Source organism: Scatophagus argus, chromosome 17 (assembly GCF_020382885.2).
Source record: "Scatophagus argus isolate fScaArg1 chromosome 17, fScaArg1.pri, whole genome shotgun sequence".
Lineage (NCBI taxonomy): Eukaryota > Metazoa > Chordata > Actinopteri > Scatophagidae > Scatophagus > Scatophagus argus.
This window is the reverse complement of record NC_058509.1, coordinates 19,313,000-19,333,050: the sequence shown is the minus strand read 5'-3', so window position 1 is coordinate 19,333,050 and position 20,051 is coordinate 19,313,000. Positions and strand designations below refer to the sequence as shown.

General features: G+C 39.3%; 1 protein-coding gene across 2 annotated transcripts; it reads left to right on the top strand.

Moving 5' to 3' along the window:
- The first annotated feature begins 3,876 nt into the window (after positions 1–3,876).
- LOC124075114 (protein lin-28 homolog A-like) lies at positions 3,877–18,984 on the top strand. 2 transcript variants are annotated; one of them, XR_006845954.1, is made up of 5 exons: positions 3,877–4,385; positions 5,548–5,702; positions 9,551–9,729; positions 16,159–16,752; positions 17,352–18,984. XR_006845954.1 is itself a non-coding variant. In XM_046418526.1 (4 exons), exons 1-4 carry the CDS (start codon positions 4,376–4,378, stop codon positions 16,361–16,363), a joined length of 549 nt encoding a protein of 182 aa, XP_046274482.1. In that variant the 5' UTR covers positions 3,877–4,375; the 3' UTR covers positions 16,364–18,984. The 2 variants fall into 2 exon arrangements, 1 of the variants encoding a protein (XP_046274482.1); XM_046418526.1 differs by having other exon boundaries at positions 16,159–18,984.
- Positions 18,985–20,051: the final 1,067 nt, after the last annotated feature.

The window sequence follows — 20,051 nt, the reverse complement described above, 5'->3', positions numbered from 1 at the left end:
GACATTAATATTTTTGTATAAAAAAACATGATTTGGCAAATAAAGTGACAAAGACAAGAAGAAAAAAAATAATAAAAGTGACACATTCTTTTAATTACTCCTCTACGCTCCAATGAATCTGCATTTCATATATTATTCCAGATCTCTTAATGGCCTTGAGTATTTATCAAGACCATTGAAAGATCTGGAATAGCCTTGAGTATTTACCAACAGCGGTACCTTCCCCAAACATGGATGATCCATGCTGTAAATACGTTCTCATTTGGCATTATAGAGATGTCACTAAAGGAAGCCTTTGCTCTGTTGGTAGAGCTGTCCCCGGTGCTGAAACAGTCCTCTGTTGCATACGATGCTCCGCCCTAGGTTTGAAGGAGGATACCTGCACTTATTGCTATATGTGATTGGCAGGAAGCTCATAATTTCAAACTCTTATTTGTGTTATTTTACACTTGGTTCTTAGGAAGATCCTTAAGTTAACCATATCAATAGCATCAGACACCAAAAGTGGATTCTTCTGGCTGTGTTATTTTGTATGTCTATGAAAAGTTGAAAGCCACATTGCATTTTGAGTTAATGCTGTAAAACAATAAGACATGAACACTTTTCGAAATTGCATTGTATAAGGCAAACACGTGAGGTTAGAAACAGGAAGTCATAGGCACGAACTTCCTGCTAAGACCAAAACCAGCACTGTAATATACATGTATAATAGAGCCACAGAGCTCCACTGTTGTCCAAAAGCTATTTCAATGCATCAGTGAGTCACACTGATACACTGGCTGACATATTCCTTCATTACCATGAACACACACTGTGTGTTGTATGTTTTATTTTGATTGGTGTGGATTGATTTGCAGCTTAAGTAGTCCTGTACAAATGCATTGTTTTCTCCTGTTTGTGTAATGCTTGCAAATTTTGGTCTTTTCACTGGATTTGATGACAGTTGGAGAAAAATACAGAACAACATCACCCTTATCCTTTAAAGTCACTATGTGTAAGATTAGAATTATTTTTTTTTATTGCCACGGTGTCGCCATCTAGTGGTAATGTCAAGTGTGAGTCCGACAGACAGCAGTACATGTTCCCAGTGATCTCAGGGAACAGGGAGATGAATGGGCTTAAGTCTTCATCAGTCTTCATCAGAATGTTCATGCTGACACAGTCATTTGAAAGACGTTAAAAACACATTAAAATCACATGCATCATAGCTGAAAAAAATTCTCAAAAAAATCTCAATTCTTAGCAAATAATGTGTTTTTATGAATATTTATTTTGTGCAAATATTTCAAAAAAAAGAAAGAAAAAATTCTGTTGTTAAAGTCTATGTTACCTCCATAGTCAGCAGTCAGTTTTTCACCACTCATTTTTCGTTTTCCAGCATGTGTTTGGAAAATCAAACAAAGGAAAAGATGAACGCGAAGATGTCAGACATCTGTCAACATCTGCAATGCACGATCACTTGCATTTGGAACCCCCACAGCCACTTCTCATCTACACGAGTCTACATCACCAATCTTAGCAGCTTTTAATGCCAAAACAAAAACACAATTCGAAAGCAAATACAAATACAAAATCAAATACAAATCATTTTGAAAATGCATATGCAGAATTCCTTGCACATCCCTGTTACCTAGAGGCTTGTTGTGGGAATGATATCTGTCACAACAAGGCAGCGCTTCATAGATTTGTTATTGATTAGGTTCACTGATTGATTTCCCTCTGGAGGAGAGGTGAAAGGTGAGCTGACAGGCATCCCATGGGGTCGCTGCTTATTTTCCCCCACCGTGTATGGATGTTTCTACGTGTGTGTGTGTGTGTTGATTCAGTCATGGTTGCTGAACAAACGCGTGCCAAGGCTTTGTTCCCACAAGTCCCTCTTGGTGACCCGGGTCACCTTAGGGTGGCCTGTTTTGTTGTCCAGCGGCCGCTGAGCCTTTCCATTTCCATGGTGACTTTCAGAAGGCTTCTGGCTGGACTATTAAACGCATGAATGGAAGCAGTCATTTGATTTTCATCAGGCAACACATACACACACAAAATGTGTAGTCAAGCTACAAGCTACACTTGTTCACAGAAAATCTGCAAAAACCGCTGGTTTTAGCTCATTATCTCTGCAAATATGCAATGCCTAGATGTGAGTGTCTGTGTGTGTGTGTGTGTGTGTGTGTGTTACATGTGTGTGCATGCATGCTTGCGGGTGTGTGTCCTCACAGGAAGTTCTGTGACTCAGCACTGATGAGAGGAGGTTTGTGGTCCTATACAGCAGCTTGAAAGCAACTAATTATTTATTAATGAGTGTAAGTGAATGAGTCCAACAGGCCACCGTATGTCTTTTTCCAAAGTGTAACAGGTGGACGTGAATCACCTCAGCAGAAACAATGCAAAAAGCAGCTTAATTTCATCTGCATCGAATGTGATTCATCCTGAAAGAAAAAGCTAGAGATACCATCTGGTGTCCAAATGACAGCTATTAGTTTGTGTAAGTATCTTGGACAACATAAATGCTGCACCAGTTCCCATTAATGTTCCCATACAGTTTATGTGGAGAGCATTCAGGAGCAACAACTTTGTATGTCAAATACTTTGTTCGATATACAGAAAATCATGATAGAAGACAATTTAAATCAATAAAGCAACGATCCTATAAAATACACTTATTATTTAACAGTGAAAAATGTCTTCATCATAAGGTCCTTGAATTTGTTCTTTCATTTGAAAAGGTGAAAGCTGACCCTTTAATTTAAGGAACAATTGGAAATATTTCACCTATTCATTAAAGTTGTTATTAATTTAAGGTGTTGTTCGGGTAGACAGGAGGTCCTCAAAACTCATAAAGTGAAAACCTTTAAAAACTCATAAACTTGAAACATGGCAGAATCTCAGCATAAATTCATTTAAAGATCCACATGATATTTTAAAGATGAGGTTATTTTATTTTAGGTATTGAAGAAATTGACTCAGATTTGGAATAAATTAATTGAGAAGTTAATGGACTGTAGTATAGTAAACAGCATAGTAAAACATTTGCCTCTGAAATGTAGTGCAGTAGAAGTATAAAGTAGCAGTAGTAAAAATTGGACAATATTCAAGTAAACTAGAAATACACCATAATTGCACTTACAGTAAGTAGTGTATTTGAGTAAATGTACTTACTTTCCAATACTGAATTGTATTATTATCTGCACAGTTTTGGGGATTTTCAACAGTTAGAAACAAATTTCTCCAGTTCCATTTCCAGTTGACTTTTCACTTTTAAAAAGCCTATCATCAGGGCAGATAATTAATTAAAAATAATTTTCAATCCATTAATTTCTCTAAAGATTTCTAAAAAAAAAGATCTTACTTACTTCTTATTAAAATAGATATAAGCAAGCCACACTTCACGTGACCTTAGTAGTAGTAAGGTTAAAAAAGTGGCTGTGATATCAAATGTCTGCCGTGACTTTGATTTGACTCTGCCACTCCTGAAACTACTTATCTTTCCGTAACTTCTCAAAGAAAATACATTTTACTTAAGTTACACTGAGCGTGAGTCATTTTATGTCTCGACACATGTAACACCATCATGATCACCACAGTTACATTGGTTTAAATCATGTCCAAAATGATTGATTGGAGAAAAAAAAAGAGCAGTAAAAATACCATTCTGTTTTTGAACACGTGCGTTTCTCTTTTATGTTATTTTCTTGTCGAATATAAACTCTAAAAATGTGAGAATTTGCATGTTTCACGGCGTAATATGTTCGAGCAAGTTTATTTTGAAACAAATTCATTGGATTATATGTATTGTTCAATATTGGATACTAAGGAAAGTAACGTTTATTGTTACGGTTAGGTGGTGCTTAAGCCGCCAGGAAATGAACGTAAGTCTACGTATAAAAAGTGATGGAAACACGACTGTGTGTGTGTGTGTGTGTGTGTGTGTGTGTCACGTTAATGCTGCATTGTTCAAGGCTCTAATTGGTCATTTTGCCAGTTGTTTTGGCTCTCTATCCTATTGGACATGTGTGATTTATCTGCGACTGGAAATCACGTGGACTTTACCGAAAAGGTGCTGGTGTGTGTGTATGTATGTATGTGCACGTGCGTGGTGACAGCCCATGCGCGCGTTTGGTGTGTGTGTGTGTGTGTGTGTGTGTGTGTGTGGTGGGGGTTACTAGTGGTAGGAGGGTCAGTGGACTTCTGCATATTGTGCAAGAAGAGAGCAGGAAGCGGGGAGAAGGCACTCTTTCGACTGGAGGATTACACATATAGTCTCTCTCTCTCACACACACACACACACACACACACACGTCCAACATGCATTTAACTCATTTCGTGTGATATTTTTGTGGGCCGGAGCTGTGTCTGCAGGAGGCTGTGGAGACCTCTCACCATGGCAGAAGGTATGGAGATCCTCTTTGCAGATGCTCTGAAAGAGGGAAGGAAGAAGAGAATAGAAGAGAGGAGGACTGGCTTTTCTTCCTCTTGCATTGTCTTTTTCTCTCCTTTCTGAGGCTCCTGGGTGGTGCTCAGCTCAGATATATGTGTTGTTTGGGGAGGAAAGGCATGCCTTTGTTGATGTGGAGGTAGAAGGGAGGTGTGAAGGGCTGGCGGCCGCTCAGTGAGCTCCGGGGCCGGGGATAAGTGGCTCAGAGCGGCGGGATGGGCTCCGCTTCCAACCACAGTTTCACAGGTAGACCTCAAACGACCATTTAGTAAGACGTCCAGCTTTTACTGGTGTTCCAGAATCTGTGGAGTAGTTTAAAAGACAGAGCTGCTTATTGATTTTAATGTCGACAAAAGGAAGATACATTTTATTTTGAAGGCCTGCTGGTAGTTAGTTCACGCGCGCACAGATATATAAAAAAAGAGAAACCCGAATGCGATATGTGCTTAATTTGCTGTAGTGCGTATTTGAGAAAAAATATGTGAATGAATCCATTTAAATAAATAGCCTAAAATATCGTACGAATAGTGAATAAAATACTGAGTTTATTATAATCATCGTAGTTGAGGAAAAAAATGTTTATTTACAGATTTGTTTTAATAGCATCCTTTACTGTCGTTAATTTACTGATTAACTTACTTTAATTATGTCACTATTGGGTTTAAGAAAAGTCATAGAGCAAGTCATTTTTTTAAAGCAAAATGCCTAAAGCTGATTTATTTCTGCTTCTCAAATGTGAATCTTAAGTCTTCTGTGACAGTAAACCGAATAGACTGCGATGTTTCTGTTTCTGGTCGGACAAAACTATGGTATCCTTGGCTCTGGGAAATTGTAACAGGCCTTTGTTGCTGTTTTCTCCCATTTGAAATTAATTGGTAACCGGGAAAATAATCTGCAGTTTGACTAGTAAAGGGAGTGAACATTGGCTACACCCATTTTTTAACTTCTTTTTTTCTTTCTGTTTTTTCTGTCACAAAGTAATCCAAGAAAATCTTTTTGTAATATCAGCAGTACAGGCCCTGCTATATTGCTTTTTTTTTCTTTTCGCTCGGGCCATTACGCAAAACGTCAGGCGCGTGCGGTAGATCGTCACTGTTGTTTCTCCGTCTCCTGTGCAGGAGGCAGTGCGCTGAGCGAGGAGGAGGCCCCGGGTCCGTCCCGGGGCAGCGGAGTCTGCAAGTGGTTCAACATGCGGATGGGCTTCGGCTTCCTGTCCATGAGCAGCAGGGACGGAGTTCCTCTGGAGGAGCCTCTCGACGTCTTCGTCCATCAGGTGAGATGCTGCTGCTTATCACGGTATCAGGTGCTGTGCTCTGAGGAGGCGCTCCTGAGCTGTCCTGAGGGGAAACAACAGTGGCGTATCAAGACTTCTCTGACCTGGGGGGGCACAAGTGGGGCACTGATTTATGCAAGTGTGGCAGTCTGTAAACCGTACAATATCACTATTTTACATTTCTGCATCAGCTACTCTTATTTGTATTAATCTTTCACATCACAGTATGTTACAATCTTGCATTGTTATATTCAAAATATTAATTTAAAAGACCTACCAATAACATCACAATAAAATGCTACCATGCAAGTATAATACAAATGTATACTTTGCCTTAGTCCTTTCAAAAAGTGTGCTTCCAAAAGTAGGCTACATGCTAAAAGAAGACAATGCATCTTCATAAATACAGTCACAGTATAGTGCCTTCTAAATTATAACAGATAAGCTTGTGTGGGCAAAATATATTATAAAATATATTTAGTTATTTTCAAGTTCCTGATTATTGACAATTGAATACCCAAAAAGTCTTACACATAAATAATGACACATGCATTATTTAAGGTTTTATAGTCTTATGCTCCTTAGTGTAACCTTTAAAGGAACAGTTCACCCTAAAATCAAAAAATACATTTTTTAGTTCTCTTACCTGCAGTGCTATTCATCCATCCAGATTGTTTTGGTGTGAGTTTCAGAGTTTGGGTGATATTGACTGTAGATATGCCTTATCTTGAATATAACAGAACTGGATGGCACCTTGCTTGTGGTTCTCAAAGCATAAAAATACATTTGAAAAACTCAAATATCTCTCAAGAGGTACTCAAGATAATCCATAGACCTTGTTGCGAGCAGTTTCATGTAGGAACCATTTTCTTTCTACCCATCTACACGCTATCACTGTGCAGAAAGAAGCATCCATTTACTCATGAATGAGAGGCCAGCTAACCAAGCTAAATAAGTTATCTAACATTACAGTTGAGAAGGACATCATTAATATTTACTTCCCACCCAGTCACAAGTAGATGTATGTGCCCTTTTGCGCAGTGATACAGTGTAGTTCCTTCGTATTTTCTGGAAGGAGACATTGTTGCTGAGGTTTTCATATAGACTTTATTGGTGTTTTGAGCACCTCAAGAGAAACATTGTATCTAATGCTGAGATCTACAGAAAATTGGCAAATGTTTGTATAATGAGTTTATCATTTAAGTCCCTGTGACCTACAATGCTGAAACATGAAGATCTGTCTCTTTCTTGTTTTTCAATGTGAGGCAACATCAGTCAAAAGCAGCATGTAAGCAGATGTGTTTTTGTGTAAAATTACCTGAGGATTAACACATCTTAAAGTCAACCATGCCAGAGTCAGTACAGCCACTCAACCACTCACTTCACCTCACAGACAAATATTTACTGGAGAACTTGTAGAGGGGTGGGGTGTGGGGGGGGCTAGACCTCAAACATTTCTATTTAAAAGAGGTTAGAGGCTAAAGTAGAGAAAACAAGGCTCATTTCTCTCCCCGTACAGCCCTGCTTCCTGTTATAAAGTCATTAAAGCATCAGGGAGCCCACCCAACCCCGAGCTTCAGTCCCACCTCCCATGTGGAGCCTTTTGACTCAGACCTCTTCTCAAGTTACCTGCCCCTGTGTTGCTGTAAATCTTCTGATGAAAGAAAAGGGATAAAGGTCCTGTTCAAGCTTGTTTTGATATGCTGAGGTTTGATCAGATGGGAGATTATTGTTAAAAGACCAAGAAATATTAGAAATTAAATTGGGAGACAAATTTGAAGTACAGCATTTTTGAAGGTTCTGGTGACATAACATGTAGAGACTTTGACATAACTTGAGGCCCCAGTATGCTTCAAACAGACAAACTAGGTTGCACAGTGTGCATTGTCTGACCAGGCTGAAATGTTAATACCTGTTTGGAAGGCGACAAAGTGCCTTGTGACTACCTCAAACTTCAATCTTTCTCCAAGAACTCCATGTGTTCTGCCTATCGTTGTAGTCTACAAATGGCAAAGATGGGCACTATCAAACAGTTGCTTCTCAAAAGCAAAAAAGTGGTGTTGCCTTTGGTTCTTCACATTAAATGGGCAGTAGTTGTGTGAAGAATTAAAAAAGAGAGCTGGGGAGGGTTCAAACCCTGCCTGCTTTCACACCTAAAAATTGCAGGGGGTCTCAGGAAGTTTGACAATGCAACAACCATTTTGTTTGAAGCATACTGACCCCTTGAAGTCCACTTGACCCCTACACCCACAACATATTTTAGAAGTCTTACAGATGAGTGGGGTGCATGGGAAGCAAACGTCTGTACGAGCTGGGGCCTTGTAGCTTTGTAGTATGTGACGACGCAGGGGGCATGAAACTGACCAGGTATGAGCAGCTACTGTGTTTGCTGGAAAGACACAGTCATCAGAGACACATTTATGGCTGTTTGAGAGAGTCACTGATTGAAAAAGACCTCTATCAAGGTTAATGGACCTCAGAAGTCTTGGCTGTCACATCATTACTGTTTAATAAATAAACAGTAATAACAAACAATATGTCTACCTATGGTAACATCTTATGCCAACAAGAATGTATCTGATAATGTGCAACAACACCACTAATATTAACCCTTTCTGTTTATTCTAGGCCAGAAAAATATCTTTTATGATGGAGATTAGGTTGTTTGTTTATTTAAAAGAAATGTTTTCTGAAGCTGGGGCGTTTTGAGCTGTCTCTGCCACCATCTTACTGCTCACTGCACACTTATTTTAATCCAAACCAAGATCTATTCCCAAACCCAATCCAGCTGTAACCACTTCACGGTGCTACCTATGGTATGTTGTTTTGGGAATGGTCATATATGTAAATTTTGGAGGCAATGGCAATTGACTTGTTTGGTCATTTGATATGAAGACATGTCAGGTGTTTGGCATGTTAGCTGTGTGGTAGTTCATCTATTTTTTTATAGTACAGTTGAAAAGCTGATTAGTTAAAGATCAAGAGTATATGAACTCTTTGGTGATTTATTCTTCTCAGGATACATACATTCTTGCCACCTCGTATGATAGCTATCCCAGGAATGCACTCCTCCCCTGTGTTATTGCCCTGCATCCTTCAGTGTAATGGTCATCTGGAGACTTGACCAGATGGACTCATTTTGGAGAGTCTGTGGCTGCATGTAGGTTGTGGTGCTGAGGAAGAAGAAGGGGGGGGGGGTTGTAGTGAGGAATGCTTTGGAGGTTTGGTCGCAGACACACAAGGGGAGGAAGGGTTTTTGAAAGCATTGATGTTTTAACAGGGCTGTCAAAAGGATTGGATTTTTATGAGAGATCCGAGGGTTCCCTGACAGAGTGGCTACACATTTCTGTTTGTGCAGCATTTACAGAGATTATCTCAAACGTACAGTCAAATCAAAAGTGGACCAAAAGTGAAAAGCTGCTATCTATTTTGCCCTCTGAACAACTGTATTTGTCTAGTTAGAAATTGGCAAAATAACACCCGACTTAAAAAAAACACAGTAAATGTTTTTTCTGTTTTTGGTCTCAACCAGTTTGTGAGGGAAATACCTGGTTCCTTAGCTGCTAAGTATTCCATTAAGTTCACCAGCTGCCCTCTAACTATGTCTGTCTGCTGAGCAGGTCTTGTACAGTGGGTTCTTAAAACATTTTTTGTTTGCAACAGCTGCCTGCTGCCACTAAAATGTTGTGAATGAAAGTTTTGAGAGTGAGCCGAAATAGTGAAATTGTGGGTCTGAAAAGGTTTTGATACAAGTTCTCACAAAACCCCCAAGAATCCTGGAGGAATCTTTGATACCCCCATCCATGGAAACTGCTTAAATCCCATTCTTCATTCTCTTCTAATAACAGAGCAAACTGCACATGGAGGGCTTCCGCAGCCTCAGGGAAGGCGAGGCTGTGGAGTTCACCTTTAAGAAGTCATCTAAAGGGCTGGAGTCTGTCCGAGTTACTGGGCCCAATGGAGCACCATGTCTGGGCAGTGAGAGAAGACCAAAGAGTGCCCAGAAACGACGCTCCAAGGGTGACAGGTAAGTCCAGACATTCACATGCGATTTGTAGCTGACTGGTGACTGTATTTCAATGTATGTAAGTTTGAACACAGTCAGGGAAATGCCGTCAACACAAGACTACACTCACTGGCCACTTTATTAGGCACACCTGCCCAACTGCTCGTTAACTCAAATTTCTAATCAGCCAATCACATGGCAACAACTCAATGCATTTAACCATGTAGACATGGTCAAGACGATCTGCTGCAGTTCAAACAGAGCATCAGAATGGAGAAGAAAGGTGATTTAAGTGACTTTGAACGTGCCATGGTTGTTGGTGCCAGACGGACTGGTCTGAGTATTTCAGAAACTGCCGATCTATTGGGATTTTCATGCACAACCATCTCTAGGGTTTACAGAGAATGGTCCGAAAAAGAGAAAATATCCAGTGAGCGGCAGTTCTGTGGGCGAAAATGCCTTGTTGATGCCAGAGGTCAGAGGAGAATGGCCAGACTGGTTCGAGCTGATAGAAAGGCACAGTAACTTAAATAACCACTCGTTACAACCAAGGTATGCAGAAGAGCATCTCTGAATGCACAACACGTCAAACCTTGAGACAGATGGGCTACAGCAGCAGAAGACCACACCGGGTGCCACTCCTGTCAGAACAGGAAACAATTCGCACAGGCTCACCGAAATTGGACAATAGAAAACTGGAAAAACGTTGCCTGGTCTGATGAGTCTCGATTTCTGCTGCGACATTCGGATGGTAGGGTCAGAATTTGGCGTCAACAACATGAAAGCATGGATCCATCCTGCCTCGTATCAGTGGTTCAGGCTGGTGGTGTAATGGTGTGGGGGATATTTTCTTGGCACTCTTTGGGCCCCTTAGTACCAATTGAGCATTGTTGCAATGCCTACCTGAGTATTGTTGTACTATGTCCATCCCTTTATGACCACAGTGTACCCATCTTCTGGCTACTTCCAGAAGGATAATACGCCATGTCATAAAGCTAGAATCATCCCTGACTGGTTTCTTGAACATGACAATGAGTTCATTGTACTCAAATGGCCTCCACAGTCACCAGATCTCAATCCAATAGAGCACTTTTGGGATGCGGTGGAACGGGAGATTCGCATCATGGATGTACAGCTGACAAATCTGCAGCAACTGTGTGATGCTATCATGTCAATATGGACCAAACTCTCTGAGGAATGTTTCCAGTACCTTGTTGAATCTATGCCATGAAGGATTAAGGCAGTTCTGAAAGCAAAAGGGGGTCCAACCCTAACCTAACTTTACATAATACGTAACTACATAATTTTTGAAAATAGAGGGAAAATGTACATGATTTAGTTGCTGTGATTGGATGATGAATGATTACAAAACCAGTGTAAAGGTGTAAATATTCTTATTTTAATCGTAACTTGAGAAAAGGACACAATAACTTGAAATCTACAATTATCTCTTCCTCTGTTGCAAAGTATTTCCATTCTGTTAGCAATAAGGCAAAATTTTACCAACTAGGAAATAACAGAAACAAGTTGATTTGCATCAGAAAGAAGCTGACATAGCCAAAAACCTAGGAAAATGAAAATACAGACAAAAAGGTATCTGATGAGAGGGAGACTTTCATAGCGTTGCTATTTTTCATACTTTTTCAAGTGATGTCCATATGTCATCTCGCTGATGAAAAATTGGGTCTAGAGCGAAAAAGAACTTTGACAAACAAAAAAGTATTTTCATGACTAGCTGCTAGTTCTTTGTGTTGTAGCAGGCTGAGCTGGATCAATAGATAGTTTGATCTCTTTAGGATTCTTCAACCCCCAGTGCTCCATCAGTCGGCCTCTGTTCTGGCCACAGACCACATTGTACCTTCATCAGTTCAAAGTTTATCTCTCTGTTACCAAACTTAAACACTATAAATGAACCTAAAACGAACACCACTGTAGGAAACTGTAATTTATTTGAAATTGCTCTGTTTGTCTTTGAAGCTTGTTTGGGTAGTTAAGATGCAGTGAGGTTATTAATTTGATAGCATCTTGCAGATTCGAGCATATTAATCATGGCTGGCAGTGATAAAATGAATCCCACATCTTCCTGTCTTTAAATACCTGCTGGAATGGATTGTATTCAGATGTTTCTACTTATCACTGGTTCCAAAACTTGAATGTTGCAGTGAAGAGAAACGGAGATGGATTTTCAGATTGTAGGCAATTAAGATCTGACAAAGTTATTAATGTGATACCATCTTATTAAGTTGAACTTCATTCATCATGGTGGGCAGCGATAAGAATAACCCTGCAACTTCCTCTCTTGAAGTATCCGCTATATGTTTGATTGCATTCACATGTTCTCTCTTTTCTCCCAAACATAAATGTTGTATTCTGAGGAGGAAAGGATCCTATCCATTTAATTGATAACAGATGTAGGTGCCTGAGAGAGGTCGGAGGTCATCACCATAGCAACAATGGGATGTGGTGTGCAAATGAGGCAGAGGGGAGGTTAGGAGGAGGGGTTCCAAGTGAGCAGGGGGGTCAGGGTTCAGAGGTCATAGTAGTACTGAAACAAAGGAGCTCCCTCTCCCACTGTCGTTGCCACGCTGATCAATACTGAGCCCTGATGGGGGGCTGGGAGGAAAGAGAGAGAGGAAGGAAGTGGTCGCTGGCTGTGAGGTGATCCAGGGCTCAGTCTGGGTTTCATCACTCTTATCTCACTGACTGAATTTTGCTGCTTTAAAACAAATTTGTTATTATTTCTTTGTATATCTTTAACAAATCCCACAGAAATGCCCAAACCAACAATGAATGTGTCCTACTAACAAGTACTGTGTATCAAAGCCTAGATATATCTTTCCTCTGTGCCATAGAGCTCCTTTGTTGTCCAAGAACTATTGAAACCACATCAGTGAGCCACACTGCTGCACTGAGCGACCATGAACGCACACTCTGAAGTTTATTTTAAGTCAATCTCACATGCACTGTCCTATAGAAGCTATATATTTGTAACCAGTGTAATTACTAGCTATGCACCTCCCTTCAGATGTGCAGTGTTTTTGGCACATATCACCTCACTGTTTTGGTTCACTGTCAACGCTCTCACCAACTTGAGTTCCAGCATCAGCAGGAAGCTGTTTTCCACTTCCTGCTCAGCACCAAGCAGCACACAGACACTTAATGCTAAATGCTAGTGGAGCTAAAAAAACTCTAAAGATGTATTTCTCGTACCGACAGAAAAACAGACTCACATTCATTAGAAATTTAGCCGCATCTGCGTTATTGTCAGATAGTATCAGCGCAGGGCCACTCAGCAAGGGGCCACTGTCATCAGCCATCAGCCACCAGCAGACGTACAGGCTATCAATAGAAGGGAGTGGAGGCAATGTTGACAGGCAACGTTGCCTTCGCTGCTCCATAGTCTCTTCACTGACTTGTTTGACTACAGCTGGAGAGCAAACGGGAAAACAGCCAGGTCCCATAGAAAACCAGGTTGTCCATATGCCAAAAAAAATCAATGTTTTCTGGCTGCCTGTTTAAGTGGCCAGAGTCTCTTTGTGTCACGCTGCACAGTGCTTGAGCCCCATTTGTCTTATTTATCCTGCCCCAATGAATTCACCAACAGGATTTCACTTAGCTACTGATCATTAGCCCTCTCAGCATAGATTCACTAATAACAATACAAAACATAGTTGGAGATCATTGCGGCTTGATGAGCGATAATTGTTCCATGTGGAGATTCATACATAGAAAGTGTGATCATATCTTGTTAATGTCTTACACATTTCTTCTTCAATGACAGACTGTGTAAACTGCATTTTTACAAATGTCAAGGCCTTTATAACAACAGACACGGTGACTCTAATGCCTTTGAATGATCAGCGACTGATAATCAAGGGGCTTTTTTCTTTGTCAAATGATCAGTTAGAAACAGTAGCGAGCTTAGTTTAATATTGTCAGAGTATTTTACATGTTGTGGTTAAGTGTTGCCTCGACAACAGAATTAAACAATATTCTGATATTAATTCTAACCCTATTGCATATTCTGCATAAACAGTTTAATTTCATTCACAGTAGTTCGGTCATAAACATTCCTCAGACATACTAAGCAAACAGAATGCTAGAAAAAGTCAGGTGTATTTGCTGTACATTCAGACAGTAAGGCCCAGTGTAAAACATCCCTGTATCTTTGTCACAAGAGCTGAATCCAAAGCTGCAGTCAAATTGTCTTTTCGTTCATCCGAAGGTTCCTAACTGAGTGCAATGACTTAGAAGCGTCTAAGTGGTAGGTGTGATAAGAGCTGTTCAAATACTCTAAATGCCAAGGAAATGTGCTTATCTCCTTTAGTATCGTGTACCCCGGATGATGCTGTCATATAATATCTTGTGACACTGTTTTAATTGCACTGGGAATCTCTTAGCACTGCGGTGGTCTTTTCCTAAGTCCTTGTGAATTCTTCTTCACATCTTTCCTTGACCTCGTGAGGTTCAACATCAAGGTTGTCCAAATCAAGAGGACTTTCCAGACTAAGCCCTCAGGAAGAACTCCAGCAATTGAAGCCAATTTGACATAGCGGCCAAACTGTATAATTACAATATCACATAATGCAAATAGGACCTAGAAGACACGGATACATTATGAAAGAAGTGACTGTAAAAAGGCGGATATATATTTTTGGTGTATCACAGCTCCTGCAAAATGACTATCAGAATCTGATCCTTGAAGAGTTGCATGATTGAATTATATTATCCCCATTGAAATTAGCAGAGGGCTTCAGCACCTTGACCACGTTACTAGTAGGCATGCTCTATGGACTGGACAATATGGAAGCTATGATGAAGGATTTTATATTTCTTTCTCTCTTGAAAAAGAGATCTTAATCTCTTCAATACAGATAAAATAAAATATTCTGCTTTGAAGAATAACCTATGTCTGATATGGGTTTCCCACCAAAAGTTCAATTAAATACAACAAATTCCTATGCAGAATTTCATACATTACATTCATTGCTCATTTCAGAAGTTTAAGTACTAGCAAAACATGTCTCCTTAACTGAAAAGTCAATTGTCAGTTTATGTGCCCTGGACGATTTAAATTCACATCACATGTATGTAAGTTGCATATGATCATGAATGACTGTGGTGTGTGGTGTAAAATGATGATTTTAGTTGAGCACAGACAAACTTCTCCCCTTCTGCGAATAAAATCAATCATTCTGAAGACTGTAGCTCAATCGTTACAGTAAAGGAACAAGAAGCAGAACACATTTTTGAGTGTAAGAGGGACTTCAACACACTGCAAAGCCAAGGTCCACCCTTTAATCTCAATCGGTAGAACCACAAGGCCAGTTTTAAGTCTTACCGTCATAGTATCTCTGAGATTGTGCCTTGAGGGACAGAGAGCGGTTAGGCCAAGTCTCCCTTAACAGCTGTCCACCCCTGAGACTGCACTCCCTGTGGATGTATGTGAGTAGGTGGCTGTATGACAATAAGGTTTAACAGCACAGGGATCTGAAACTAAAGCTGGGTTATGCTGTCCTCTAGTGGTTGATTTTAAGAACGCCACTTCGCTTCAAAGATGGCATTTTGTTTCACATTTGTACTCACTGAAGTGAAAATCAGCTACTTGCAAAACTTCAACATGCATTTTCTAATTTCAAATAATAAGTGACAGCGTTTATGGTGGAGTTAGCAGCTAATTTAATCATAGCTTCTACTGTTCTTAGTACTGATGTCCCCCTTCAGTTGAAAATTGTTTTCACATTTGTTGCTGAAAGTGTAAAATTGAAAATCCGATTTTAAGAGCTGGAGCCTGTGAGCATGACTTCGGTTTGGAAGACGATCCTAATCCAGTATTCCTCAAACACAAGTGTGATGTGGAGACTCGATGCCTATAGAAAAACTGTGTTAGGCACACATTATGTAAGTTTTACAGTTTTTTTCCCCTCAATTACTTCATTCTATTTTCTGAAGCATATTAAAACAGACATGCAATCACTGAATGCACTTCACTTGAGCCAAAACAACAAGTCCCTTTTTACAGCGCTTTTTACAGAGCTGCGTCAGTGTGACAGGAGACAAAACGGAATTCTGTGATAAATAACTCAGTCATAAAGTCAAATATACAGCATTAATTAAGCAAACTTGTACAAACAATAGTTTCAACAGTGTGTTCACAAGTTTCTCACCATTAGTGTTTGGCTGTTGAAGAAGCTGATATGTGATATTACTGTCCTGTAACACAAAAATGACTGAAATGAATGTTCACTAAAAACAGTGGGAGAACATGTTTCTAACCTGAATCTGAGGCTTCACCTGCCAGCGGTGAATGTGGCATTATGACTGAACACGGCTTTGAAAGGAGAATAATGATTTATTTATTTTTTTTTAATTTGCCAGTTGTGTCAAAGTAAGGGATGAAAAATTCCAACAGTCCGTCTGACGTAACTCTCTTTCTTCTGTTCATTTTAGATGCTACAACTGTGGAGGCCCCGGCCATCATGCCAAAGAGTGTCAGCTGCCACCACAGCCGAAAAAGTGCCATTTCTGCCAGAGTGTTTCCCACATGGTGGCCAGCTGTCCGCTCAAAATGCAGCAGCAGCAGCAGCAGCAGCAGCAGCATTCGTCTCCAGGCTCTCAGGGAACCTCTCAGGCCTCACTCTCTGAAAACTTTTAGTGAATGTGAGGTTTTTTTTCCACTGGAACACTGCATACAAAACGCGCTACCTCGGGTTTTATTTATTGCGCAAAGTAGGAGTTATGATATATGACCACTTTGAAGATTTTTCTTTTTTTTCCTCTCTGTGTTGTTTTTCACCCTTGGATAAGTGTCTTAGCTTTGGAAGGAAACAATCAGGCTTACTGTTGGTACAGCCGTGTCGTAGCCACAGGTATAAAGTCGCTGTGTGGACTGATCTGACGTGGTGTGTGTGCCTCCATTATCTGAGCCTTTTAACAATAAGTTTAATTCAAAACTTTTGTGGCTTTCAGTTGTATGCATGCAGGGTGTGTGAAAGTGTGTCTGAGTGGCCCCAGAATGATCTTGACTGATGCATTGGTTTGCAGGTACAGTATGTCATTATGATCTATAAAATCTGAATGGGTGGTTATAATAGATTTTAGTTGACACCAGGTGTTTTGACATGTCATAACAGGAATGGAATACATGCAATTAATAACATGCTGCAATTTATTTAGGTGTTGCTATTTGTTTGTTGGCATACCTTATTGGAGACTGATCCATCATTATCTATTGGTGTTAGTTTCACCTGTCCATTTCCTGTTATGAGAAATGAAAAAAATAATGAAATATCAAAACGTCGACAATAACTTAACATCATAGGCATCAAGTATTGCAGATGATTGCAGATACGACCAGATTGGATTGCATTAGATTGGACAGATGTATCTAATAAAGCAGCCAGTGAATGTGCATCACCACTCATGCTAAAGATTTTTTAAAACCAAATGACAACAATAAAGTATCCAGTATATCATAAACAACAGCAAAACGTAATAAACTTTGTTAATATTTCTTGCTAGGCTTTAACTCTTTTTGAGACACTATGAATAAAACACTCTCTGTTACTTTCTTGACACAAAAAAAAAAAAGAAAAAAAAAAGAAATACAGGTCAATCAGTCAAACCCTTGTGTTTGCTTTCAGAGTGGAGGATCACAACAAGACCTGACGAGATTATACCCTGAGGGATCAATCAGTGGTCAGTGACAGCACTAATTAGAAGAGGGTCCCTGTGTGGAAATACACAAAAGAGACATACTGAGAGGTCAGGAATATACGTGTAGGGAAAAGTTGTCGTGAACAACAACTTTTCAAATATGACATGTCGTGTGTAATACCCGACTCCATTCTCACAAAATTCTGACTTATTTGCTTGCAAAATGACAACTTTATTCTCCCAATATAATCATATTTGCTGTTTTATAAAATTATGACAATGATAATTAAGCCTTTTTTTTATATGACTTGATTCTATAACATTCCGTTTTTTTCCTCAGTCTTTATTCTCAGAAGCAAACAGCCGTGTTAATGATCAAAAATAACATTGTTGTTATGCTTTTTTATTACTAAACTTGAACCATGAGGTAAACAATCCAACATGTGAATGTAAGTGGGGAAAAAAAAAGAAACATATCCTGGGCTGCCAGATAGTTTGTTACAACTATTTGTGTTTGTCTTTATGGGAAAACATTTTCAGGTTAAAAGTGAATGTCATAACAATAAGTGCCATAACCTCCACTTTCCAAAGAGGTTTATGAGAGCTGCTTTCAGATGGTATATTCCACTAAAAACAACATTACTTCACCACACGTACTGTGAAAAGTAGTCCTACTTTTTCCATTAGTGGTGAACTTTATGTCTTAATGACCAAGTTGTCATTTTCTTATTTGAACTTGTATGCAAGACCAATATTGATTGTATGTCAGACTTTGTTGACGAAACAGTATTAATGTGAAGGGAATGTTCACTCATGTATCAGGGACTTTTTCACCTAAACAATATTTACTCAGTTGTTGTACTTGAAAGCTGTATCTGAAGCAGAAGGAAGGAGCTGAAAATGTTTTAGGTTTTTGCCTTCACTCATATTGGTGAAGCTGCTAAATGTATATAGATATGATCTCTTTTATATTAACTATTTATTCAGAGTTGTTCTCCCTGAGGGGCAGACTGAACATTTTTGTTATTACAGTTTTTTTTTCAGAAAAATCTTTGTACCTTTACCAACTCAGTACTACAAAGCACAACTTTTTTCTTTCTGACAAATTCTGACAATTCTATTGTAATTTAATTTCCTACTGACAATGTGGTTTTGCAAATCTGCAGTGAAAAAGCACACCAGTGTTTAACATGGAGTTTGTTTAGCGTCTTCATTTTGAACTCAGGGAGAACTTTTTGACCCAGTTTCTTTTATGATGCATTTTGATGTTTAAGTTATTTACTATATTGGAGTGCCCCAAGACAGACCAAGCTGCCAAATGAGTCGTGCACATCTTTATGCCATTCTGCCTCACAAAACAGTGCAGCAAGTACATTACAAAACAGGACAAAATTAGGCTAGCTGGAGCCAGTGTGTGCTTAGCCTTGCTTAGTGGGAAGCTTAGTGGTTAGCCTGGCTGTATGGAAAAAATATTCTGAGCATTATTTTAAAAACTCATTTATTATCACCTTTTATCTTCTGGGGTGGGCTGGGCTGCTCACTGAGTAGGAAAGCTGATTCATTCAAAAACTCAGTCATAAAAACAATTAACCACAATATAAGCCCTGAAATTCACTTAAAATGACTTTAATACGTAAAAGTACACAAACAGCCAAAGCAACTTAAGTCATCCAAATGATTATTTCCTAATCATTAGCATTAACAATATTGACTTTATTATACATGTTTACATCAGTCGTACTCTGACCTAAACCAGTATTCATAAGGGACAAAGCAGATATCCATTTACATTTTCTTCAAGTCAGCGTAAATAGGGCACTATATCTTAAAGTCACCTCGATGTTGTTTTTAATTGTACATATCCAGTGTCTTTTTCACGTGTTGATATGGTGTTCATAATGTGTGATGCATGATAATGAGTAGAATAATAGATTAGCTTAGTCGTGTTAAAGGAGACTGGTGACGGAGCCCACTGAATGCACAACACAAAAGATGTTCACCATTAAGGATCATTAAGCCTATATTGTGTGCTTGACTTCACTGTAATGCTCACTATGCTGCAGCACAATGGCGTCTAATCTGCCATGTATGATGCTGTGTTTCGTCCCAGTCCCAGCGTTTTGTGTTGTTTCTTGTAGTTTGCTTCTTATGCGTGACCAAGACAGAACTCGTCTTGTCAAAAATCTATACAAGTCTACCTCAGGTGTGATTTTGGACAGCTTGAGAACAGCATGTCCAACAGTTTCATATGTATTGTAAATTTTCTGTGTGTGAAGTTGTCTGGTTGAGTATTTATTGCTTTGTTTGTTTGTTTTTTTTTCTTTTTACAACTCCTAATGTGATGTGTGCTACCTCAAAGACCTGATTGTGCTGTTTTTATGGTATCTTTATGCCTGTTGTTGCTGCCAATATAACAAGGGATCCTGTTTTTAAGACCAAAGTGACGAGTTTCCAGGAGCTAAAGAGACACATAAGAACTGATAAATGCACAAATAAGATGTTTACTTGCATTTTTCATACAAACACACGTACCTGTACTCATCCACCTTTATTGTCCTTTTTGGAGGCTCTTCTCCAATACCAAGTCCACCTTCATCATAACTATACAGACAAAGAATATTTGGTTTAAACATGTTGACTTTAATCAACTATTTAGTTTGTCTTTAGATGTGGATCATCTTCTCACC